We start from the raw sequence: 11069 nt of genomic DNA, 5'->3' as shown, positions 1-11069 counted from the left end.
CAAGATCATGCCACTGCACTCCAGCCTGGGTGACAGAGCGAGACCCTGCCTTTAGAAGAAAAAAAAAACTAAGAAAATTCTTTAACATGATAAAGGGTATTTATGAAAGTCCCACAGCTACTCAATGGTGAAAGACTGAAAGCTTTCTCCCTAAGAACAGAAACAAGGAAACAAAAGGCATTCAAAATGGAAAGGAAAAGGTAAAAACTATCTCTTTTTGCATAATGTGATCCACAAAGTATCCCTAAGAAAGTTAATAGAGCTAAAAAGCAAGATTACAGGGTACAAGATCAACACACGAAAATCAGTTGTGTTTCTACTACACCAGCAACAAAAATTCTGAAAAGTAAATTAAGAAAGCAATTCCATTTATAATAGCATCTAACACAGGGATGTCGAATCTTTTGGCTTCCCTGGGCCACACTGGAAGAATTGTCTTGGGCCACACATAAAATAACAATAACAACAGCTGATGAACTTAAAAAAATAAAAAATAAAAAAAAACCTCACAATGTTTTAAGAAAGTTTACAAATTTGTGCTGGGCCACATTCAAAGCTGTCCTGGGCCGCATGCAGCCCACTGGCCATGGGTTGGATAAGTTTGATTTAAAGGAATTATATACATACAGATAAATCTTTTTTTTTTCTTTTTCTTGAGACAGCATCTCACTCTATTGCCCAGGCTGGAGTGCAATGGCACGATCTCGGCTCACTGCAACCTCCACCTCCTGAGTTCAAGCGATTCTTCTGCCTCAGCCTTCCAAGTACCTGCAATTACAGGCGCATGCCACCATGCCCAGCTACTTTTTGTATTTTAGTAGAGATGGGGTTTCACCATGTTGGCCAGGCTGGTCTTGAACTCCTGACCCTGTGATCCACCTGCCTTGGCCTCCCAAAGTGCTGGGATTACAGGCATGAGTCACCATGCCCGACCACATACAAATAAATCTAACCAAAGTGAAAGACCTATACACTGAAAACTACAAAGCACTGCTGAGAGAAATTAAGCTCTAAATAGATGGAAAGACATACTGTGATAATGTGTAAGATTTAACATTGTCAAGACCTCAGTACTACCCAAAGCAATCTATATATTCAGCACAATCCTTAATCAAAATTCCAACAACCTTTTCTGCAGAAATGAAAAAACCTGAAATTCACAAGAATTACAAGAGGGCCCCAAAATAATCTTGAAAAACAACAAAGGAGGACTCACACTTCCTGACTTTGAAATTTATAAATCTACAGCAATTAAAATAGCATGTTATGGCATAAGGATAAACATACAGACCAATGAAACAGAATACAGAGTACAGAAAAAACCCACATATATGGTCCACTAATTTTCAACAAGTCTACCGAGACCATTCAATCGGGAAAGGACAGTCTTTCTTTTTGTTTTTGTTTTTTAAACAAATGTACTGGAAAAACTGGATATCCATATGCAAAAAATGAAGTTGGATTACTACCTTAACCACATATAAAAATTAACTCAAAATGGATCAAAGACCTAAATTTGGGAATTAAAACTATAAAAACTTTAGTTTATTTTTTAAATTCTCTTCAACTTTAGAGATAAGTCTTTGCAATGTTGCCCAGGCTGGGGTGCAGTGGCTATTAGAGGTGCAATCAGAGCACACAGCACACTACACCCCTGAACTCCTGGGCTCAAGCAATCCTCCTGCCTCAGCCTCCTGAGTAGCTGGGACTACTGGTGTTTGCCACCATGCCCAGCCCAAGTATTTCTTTTTTTTTTTTTTTCGGTGGAAGTAACCCATACCAAGTATTTCTTAACGTTGCAAAGATATTCCTACTACTCTGATGCAGGAAAAATGTTAAAATCATCGAACATAAAAGGTGAGATGCATATGAAACCTCAGAAAGCAATAATAGTCCTGCATTGCCATATTTCTAGATGCAAGACTTATGGACAAATAAGTGATTATTAGAAGCAGCTAATACATGCAAATATACTAGAAATTAAAATCACTTAATGATTCAGTCAGCACCACCCCTTCCCCCCATCCCCCAGCCCACTAGTGGCCTAATAAGACTAAGGAGAAATGATTTTTTTCTGGTCATTAATATTACTTTATTGTCTACTATTCCTTTACATACAATGTCTGGTACTCAATTAAAAAAAATTAAGAAACATGCAAAGAAGCAAGATAATGTGGAACTCATTGTTATAAGGAAGGCTTCAAGAAAACAGTCACACAAACAGAATGTAAGAATCATCAGGTAGGGATTTTTAAATATCCATGAAAAGTATGTTAAAGCATCTAGTGCAAAATGTAGATCACATATACAAAAAGGGAATTTCGGTAGAGAGAGCAGAGAGTATATGTGTATGGCTGCGAATATATATGTAAGTGCTAGAAATTTTTAAAAAATCAAAAAATGAGTATAAGAGAGTAAAAAAAAAACTTTTTTTTACTCTCTTATTAAAAAAAAAGAAAGAAAGAAAGAAAGAAAGAAGAAATTCTTTTCTTTTTTTTTTTTTGAGATGGAGTTTTGCTCTTGCTGCCCAGGCTAGAATGCAATGGCATAATCTCAGCTCACTGCAACCTCTGCCTCTTGGGTTCAAGGGATTCTCCTGCCTCAGCCTCCCAAGTAGCTGGGATTATAGGGGCACACCACCACACCCAGCTAATTTTTCTATTTTTAGTAGAGGCAGGGTTTCATCATGTTGGCCAGGCTGGTCTTGAACTCCTGACCTCAAGTGATCCACTCACCTCAGCCTCCCAAAGTGCTGGGATTATAGGTGTGAGTTACCACCCCAGGCCAAGAACTCTTTCAAAGGACTTATCAGCAGATTAGCATAATAAATAATCAGTGAAGTTGAAGTTAGCTTAACAGAAATTATCCAAATTATACTATAAAGGGCTGGGAGGAGAAAGAGTGTGTGGAAAGTCATGTGAAACCTAAGAGATGACATGAAATGGTTTAATACTTAATATACATGTAACTGGAGTACCAGAAGAGAAAGAATTAGAGAAAATGATAGAGAAATAATATGAAGAGATAATAGCAAAGCATTTCTGAATTGATGATATAGATCTACCCAAACCCCAAGATACTAGCAAACCCCAACCAAGATAAATACAAAGGAAACCACATTTAAGACACCTCACAGTCAAACTGCTAAATAAATAAGGTGGAGGTAGAGTGGGGAGAATGGGGAGTAACTGCTTAATGGGTATGAGGTTTTATTCCAGGTTGATGAAATGTTTTGGACCTACACAGTGGTGGTAGATGTACAATACTGTGAAAGTACTGAATGCCACTGATTTATTTAAAATGATTACTTTTGTTATATGCAATTCGCCTCAATAAAAACCTGAGGGGAAAAGACATAAATATATAATTCTCAAAATAAAAAAAAAAGTTAACATGACCCTTTAACATATGAAGACAGTTTCACTCATAAGAGAAATGCAAATTAAGACTATGTAAATATACAATTTCCCACCCATCAGGCTGGCAAAAGGTCAAAAGCTTAAAACTACAGTATTTGTTAGGGCTGTGCATAAACAGGCATTTTCACACATTGCCAGTAAACAGAAAAAACAGTAAAACCCTTATAGAAGAATATAGTAATGACTATGGCAGGCAGGCCCTGTAGTGGTACTCCCACGCTCCCTACCTCCTGGTCCCCATGTCTTGCTTCTAACCAACAGAATATAGCAAAGGTGATGAGATGTCCCTCCTATGATTGTCATTATTATTATTATTGAGACAGGCTCTTGCTCTGTTGCCCAGGATGGAATGCAGTAAGGTTATCACTGCAACTTTGAACTCCTGGGCTCCAATGATCCCCTCGCCTGGTGTCTGCCTCCAGAGTAGCTAGGACTATACAGGTGCATGCCACCTCACCTGGCTAATTTTTAAATTTTTAGTAGAGATGAGGTCTCACTATGTTGCCCAAGTTGGTCTTGAATTCCTGGCCTCAAGTGATTCTCCCATCTTGGTCTCTCAAAGTACTGGGATTATAGACATGAGCCTTGACACCCAGCTCTATGACTGTTCAACACTGTAAGACGGTTGACAGCTTGCTTGATATAGACACCATCCTTGCTGGCTTGATGAAGTGGTCCTTTTGGGAAAGACAAGGAACTGTGGGTTGCCTCTAGGAGATGAGGCAGACTTCCAACTGACGAACAGAGAGCAGCTAAGACCCTCAGTCCTACAGTCACAATGAAAACAATTCTGCCTCAGTACTACAACTGCAGTTAAACAAAATGAAACATGAGTGACAGATTCTTCCCCAGTCAAGTCTCCAGGTGAAAACACAGCCCAGCAGACATCTGGATCGCTGCCTTGTAAGCTCCTACCCAGAAGAACCAGTTAAGCCAAGCCTAGACTCCTGACCTATAGAAACTGAAATCAATGTGTTATGCAGCAATCCCACTTCTAGGAATTTAAATTAAAGATACACTCTCCGGCACACATACCCGATGAAAGGAACTATCTAAGGATTTTTCTGCTAGCAAATGAGAGCTTCAAGGTCTTGATGCCAAATACTATATATCCTTGACCATTTGAGATGTGATTGAATATCACTTATATCTGAGCTCTAAATGTACATTAATATGCTGGGTCAGTTAAGAGCCCAGGCACCAAAGGTCTTCAAGTTTGTTTTTTTTTTTCTTTGAGACAGCCCTTGCTCTATTGGCCAGGCTGGAGTTCAGTGGCATGATCTTGGCTCACTGCAACCTCCGCCTCCTGGGTTCAAACAATTCTCCTGCCTCAGACTCCCGAGTAGCTAGGATTACAGGTGTGCACCACCATGCCCAGCTAATTTTTGTATTTTTAGTAGAGATGGGATTTCTCCATGTTAGCCAGGCTGGTCTTGAACTCTTGACCTCAAGTGGTCCATCCGGCTCAGTCTAAGTGCTGGTATTATAGGTGTGAGCCACCACGCCTGGCCAGGTCTTCAAGTTTTAAGAGTTTTTTAAAAATTAGAGCTGCATTTTTCTTCAGGATGATCCATGCCCAAATACAGAACCATGTTGACAGTGGGTTACAGAGTTTGCATGGGAAAGTTCAAGTTGTTACACTGTGTTTTTAAAAAATCTTATCTACATGTATTGTTAAATCAGAGACCATGAGATCTACTTATCAGAACCAGGAAGATAAATTCTTCAGAGCTATTTCAACTGATACTTCTTTTCCTCAAAACTTGGTGGACTGTTGGGGAAAGGGCCCCACCATTTTTTGTCTTTGATATTAGCTCCAATTCTCATAAGTACATATAGGCCCTATAATTGCAGCAGAAAAAAATGCATGATGGAAAATTTCCATAACCCATGCACTGAGACCTGAAAAATCATCCTTACTGGGTATAATTTGTTATGATGCAATTAAGTGCCAACTGATATTTCTCACCATGGACTGGTCAGGAACTGCTGCAAAGAAAAATAAACAAACCCTTTGGCATTATTTATATTCTAAAATTTGGTAAGGGAAAATCAGAATAAATTAGTTCTGAAATTATATTACGGATTTTTTAAAAGATTATCAAATAAAGTTATTTTAAAATAATTAAAGTTATACCTCCAATAATATAAAAATACATATGCATAAAGTTATTAATTTTAACATTATGTATAATTGCTAGATACTGCCAACTACCTAAATAGCCTAATGTAGGAGAAAGTTGGTTGAATAAACTATGATACATCCAAATAACAGAATAATCTTCAGCTGGGGAAAAAAAATGACTGAAGAGCTCTATGAACTGATAGTATAGCTATTTCCAGAAGACACTAAGTGAAAAAAGCAAAGTACAGAATAAATGTATGGTGCACTATCTTTTGTGGATGACCAAAGGGGGTAACTATAAAGAAAAACAAAAAAGTCAGGCATGGTAGTTTATGCCTGTAATCCCAACATTTTGGGAGGCAGAGGCAGGAGGATCACTTGAGGCCAGGAGTTCAAGACCAGCCTGTTCAACATAGCAAGACCCCTGTCTCTACAAAAAATATTTAAAAATTAGCTGGGAGGCTGAGGTGGGAGTAATACTTGAGCCCAGGAGTTTAAGGCTAGAGTGAGCTATGATAACAACACTGTACTACAGCCTGGATGACAGAGCAACACTTTGTGTCCAAAAAAAAAAAGAGAGAGAGAGAGAGGAAAAAAAACACATCTACTTACTTTCTTTAAAAAAAAAAAAAAGAATAAAAGCATGAATAAACAAGATGCCAATGATACTGATTATCCAAATGGGGTATAGAATAAAGGGAAGGGATAAAACACTAGGGGGCTGGGGATTGAAGGGAGAGCTAATTTGGGTAAATTGCAATGAATAAATTCACTATACCACCTTGTCTAAAGGAAAAATAACTATTAGCAAATCCCGAACTCTTTTTAATAGGTTTCTTTTTCACAGAGGTATGAATGAAGCAATTCTGAAACCATTCTGTGTGTATTGTAGACAACTGGGCGAGTAAGTAAATGTACTGATGTTGTTGGAAGCAAAGTGAGAAGAGGGAAAACCAAGGAGAATCCTATAGAGTTGGGATTGGAATTAAGAGTTATCAGTATGAACCACAGTAAATTATGAAACTTGAATGTAGACTGTAAATTACATAACAGTATTCAGGGTTTAATTTCCTCAATGGTTTCAGACATACACATACATAATGCAAGGGAAAGAGGAACTGAGGGAAGCAGGAAGAGGAAACAATAAAAGCAGATGTGGCAAAATGTTAAAAACTGGTGAATTCAGGTGAAAAGTATAAGTGAATTCAGGAGGTCTCCATATAATTCATGCAACTTATCTGTAATTTTAAAGCTATTTCGAAATAGTTAAAATAGCCAGGCATAGTGGTAGGTGTCTGCAATCCCAGGTACTCGGGAGGCTAAGGCACGAGAATCACTTGAGCCCAGGAAGCGGAGGTTGCAGTGAGCAGCGCCACTGCACCCCAGCCTGGGAATAGAGTGAAAAATAAAAATAATAAATAAATAAATAATAACCAATAAAATAAAATGTCCCAACAAAAAACAGAGAGAAGAGACACATATGTATTGAAATTTCTGAAAGCATATACTCAAACGTAAAGTTGTCAATCAATAAGGAGGCGAAGGAGAGGAAAAGGAGCTGCTCTAAAATATCTTTAAATAAGACTGAATTCCATCCAGTAGCTTTCGTTAAATATATACCCCTAAATCAGGGGTTCCTAATCTGGGACTGAGGTTAGGTGGATTAAATTCTATCCATCAAGAGGTCTGTGGATAGAATTCACTGAGTCTCTGAAGAGAATAGGAAAAAATTACATTTTAATTTCAGAAACTGATTTTTTTTTCTTCAATTACAGATGCAGGCAACAAACAACAGTTTTAGCAATACCTCTGACTTTATCAGGAAGATAAATCACATATATTTTCACTTCACATTAGCTGAGGTTCTCAAAACAGTGTATATCCCTTTCAGCATTTTCATAATACAGTAATTACACTTGCAGTTAAATTGTATTTAAAGTGATATATGATTTTTAAAAAATGCATCACAAATTTACTTTTCAAATATTTTGATAGCTGTATTTCAAAATCACTGTTTTCTTTGTAATCCTATGCACTTAAATTTATTCACTTAAAATTGTTATTCTGGGCCAGGTGTGGTAGCTCACACCTGTAATCCCAGCACTTTGGGAGGAAGATGCAGGCGGATCACTTGAGGTCAGGAGTTTGAAACCAGCCTGGTCAACATGGTGAGACCCTGTCTCTACCAAAAACACAAAAATTAGCCAGGCATGGTGCTGCAAGCCTGCAGTCCCAGCTACTTGGGAGTCTGAGGCATGAGAATCACTTGAACCCAGGAGACAAGAGGTTGCAGTGAACTAAGACCACACCACTGCACTCCAGCCAGGGCAAGAGAGTGAGACTGTCTCAAAAAAAAAAAAAAGAAAAGAAAAAAATTATTCTGAAAAGCAGACCATGGGCTTCAGACTGACCAATGGTTCCAGGGCACAAAAAACTTAAGAATCTCTGCTTGCTCAGAGGTACAGGTCCCTCACTTGTTTACAACTATGTCACAATGAGGGGATTAAAAGTTTACGTTCTTTTTGCTTCGCCATAAAGCAAATTATAAAAAGATACACATCATTGATAATTTTCCATATAACCTTATTATTTAATTTCTAAGTAATTTCCCCTAAGCACCAGCACAAAAATTATTCAAAATAATAACTGTAACCTCACACAGAGTATCCAATAACAAATGTAACACTTACACATGTAAAACATACAGGCACACAGCAACTATAACAACGAAGCAAGACTGTGAAACATTTTATCAAGAAACTCAAGTGTTTATACACTTTAAAAACTTGGTTAAAAACAAGGTACTATTTACCATCTCTCTTTTGGAAAATTTTTTAAAATTTCTTTAATGATTGGCTGGTAACAGGCATCCCTTTCTGCTTTCCCAGTTTCACTCCAGTCTCTCACAAACTGTTTCAATGTGGATTTTAACTTATCCATGTCAAATGTAGATGCTGGCATAATCTTTCCATTCCCCTGTTTAAAAAACAGACATCAATTAGCTTCTGAGAGAGTAATCCACTTTTATTATGGTTAAATAGACATGCTACTAAGGGGCTATATAGGTGGTTTAGTGGATAAATCACTAGCCTCTCACCTCAACCGGGGTTCAAGTGCAGCTTGAGATCCTAAATGAAAAGAGTTTGGTGGTCTCACTGCTACCCTCAAAAGATTAAGGTCCATTAATCATAAAACCACCATATAATTAAGCAGTCTTTACTCAGGAGAGGACCACACTGAGCTGCTATGGAGACTGAACATCCTCTCTAAGAGAGGGAAGAAAGTCCCTCCAGGTCATTGATGGGGCAGCATGGAGAGGCTCACACTGGAGTGGCCCAACTGTATCCATCCTGTGGATACAAAAAGAGGACTTCAGTTTCTATGTACTGCCAGTCCCTTGAGATTTATAAGTGAAAATAATTTCTTACAATAAAAGATGAACAGCAATAGATACAAGACACTGAAAAAATATGAGTTAAGCAAGGGAAGTTAATTTCTAGCTAGTAAAGTTGCTTTTAAAAATTTACGTCACTAACTTTATATCCCAAAACAGAACATTATGTCAAAATGCATCAAAATCCCAACAATTATATTAGTACTTAAAAAAGGAAAACCAGCGAAGAGATCCAGTCTCTGGCATACTGTTCTATTAAGCCTAATCAAATGACTGAACATTTAAGTTATAACTTTCTGAGTAGAGCAAATAGCCTGTGCCAGATATAAAAATGAAATCCAGAAATATTAAAAGACCTCAAAATACAGAGGTTGACCCTAAAATAAACACAAATAGAACAAACTTTCACATACATCTTCTCCATATTCTTTATTTTCAAACATATGTATGCAATCATTCACAATGGTCAGTAGTATTTCTTGATTATGATCAATGCATTTCCGGATCTTGTCCAAGTGAAGAAGAAACTGAGGAAGTAGTTTCTGTTGGTTAGCTGGAAGTGATCGAAATTGTCTTTCTGTTCGGTTCACTCGCTCATGCATACTGGTGCTAAAACATAAAAGGTGTTTTTTAAATTCGCAAAAGAATTCTCACCAGAGGCCAATCTTATTTCAAGGTTGTCTTTCTGTACAATTATTTCCTTCTTACGCTGGATACTGTCCTATCATTTACAATCTCTTGGCTTTTAAAAAGGCATTAACTTAGAAAGTTGTATATGTTTTTACTTTATTACAAATCCTTCTCTAAGCAAGCAAAATACAAATGGTTTATCACTAGTAAAAGTAAACATATGCACTAATTAGAAGGGGGAAAAGAAGACTGATGTACAATTTACTTTTGTGTATTAAACTTAAAATTTTCAGCAAAACCAACTTAATGCTTTAGATTTTTCCATCTTTAAGTAGCAAAATAAATACTGCTGTGAAATTATAATACACACAAAATGTCCTGAAATTAACTAAAAGCAAACCAAGTTGAATTTTTAAAAATATCACAGATCTTATATACTACAAATTACCAAGCAAATAAAAATTGAAATTCTATAGTGTTCTACTTAACAATATCCACAATTTGCATTCCAAAAATGACCCCAAAGGTCACTTTGGGGACCACTTATTCATAAAACCAGAAAACAGAACATCATTTTTACTTATATTTACTTACTATTATTATTTTTGAGAGGGAGTTTCGCTCTTGTCACCCAGGCTGGAATGCAGTGGCACAGTCTCGGCTCACTGCAACCTCTGCCTCCCAGGTTCAAGTCATCCTCCCACCTCAGCCTCCCAAGTAGCTGGGACTACAGACATGCGCCACCATATTCAGCTAATATTTTTGTATTTTTTTGTAGAGATGGGTTTCACCATGTTGCCCAGGCTGGTCTCAAACTCCTGGGCTCATGCAATCTGCCTGCCCTGGCTGCCCAGAGTGCTGCGATTACAGACATGAGCCACCACGCCTAGCCATAAGAACATCATTTTTTAAAGTTAAATATATACTCATAGTATATTATTTTTACATTGACAAGATGACCAAAATTTAAAAGCCTGACTATATCAAATTTTGGTGAAAATATGGTATAATTAGGACATTTATACACTAATGGTAAGTGTATACATTAGTGCAACCACTTTGGCAAATTAAATTTAGAGTATTACCTAGTACAATTTAGCATAGTACTTGCCTTATGACCTAGTAATTATACTCCTAGAAACTCTTGCAAATGGGCCCCATGAAATATGAACAATTTTTGTCACAGTACTGTCAGAAATAACAAACAAGCCAGGCACAGTGGCTCATCCCTGTAATACCTTGGCACTTTGGGAGGCCAAGGTGGGCGGATCACTTGAGGTCAGAAGTTCAAGACCAGTCTAGCTAGCCAACATGGTGAAAGCCCATCTCTACTAAAATACAAAAATTAGCTGGGCATGGTGGTGCCCACCAGTAATCCCAGCTACTTGGAATGCTGAGGCAGGAGAATCGCTTGAACCCAGGAGACAGAGGTCGCAGTGAGCCGAGATTGCACCACTGCATTCCAGCCTGGGTGACAGAGGAAGACTCCATCTCAAAAAAA

At 37.7% G+C, this 11069-nt stretch overlaps 1 protein-coding gene across 1 annotated transcript in view; it reads right to left on the bottom strand.

The window, feature by feature from the left end:
• Positions 1–11069, bottom strand: part of LOC105530618 (chromosome unknown open reading frame, human C9orf41) — a 45064-nt gene that overhangs the window by 25297 nt on the left and 8698 nt on the right. The window contains exons 3-4 of the mRNA XM_011968245.1: positions 9352–9547; positions 8357–8520 (exon numbers count right to left, since the gene is read on the bottom strand). Coding sequence (XP_011823635.1) covers positions 8357–8520; positions 9352–9540 — 353 coding nt within the window. The 5' untranslated portion in view covers positions 9541–9547. The remainder of the gene's footprint in view (positions 1–8356; positions 8521–9351; positions 9548–11069) is intronic.

Source organism: Mandrillus leucophaeus, unplaced genomic scaffold, assembly GCF_000951045.1.
Source record: "Mandrillus leucophaeus isolate KB7577 unplaced genomic scaffold, Mleu.le_1.0 Scaffold833, whole genome shotgun sequence".
NCBI classification, from domain to species: Eukaryota; Metazoa; Chordata; class Mammalia; order Primates; family Cercopithecidae; genus Mandrillus; species Mandrillus leucophaeus.
This window is presented reverse-complemented; position numbering and strand designations above follow the sequence as displayed.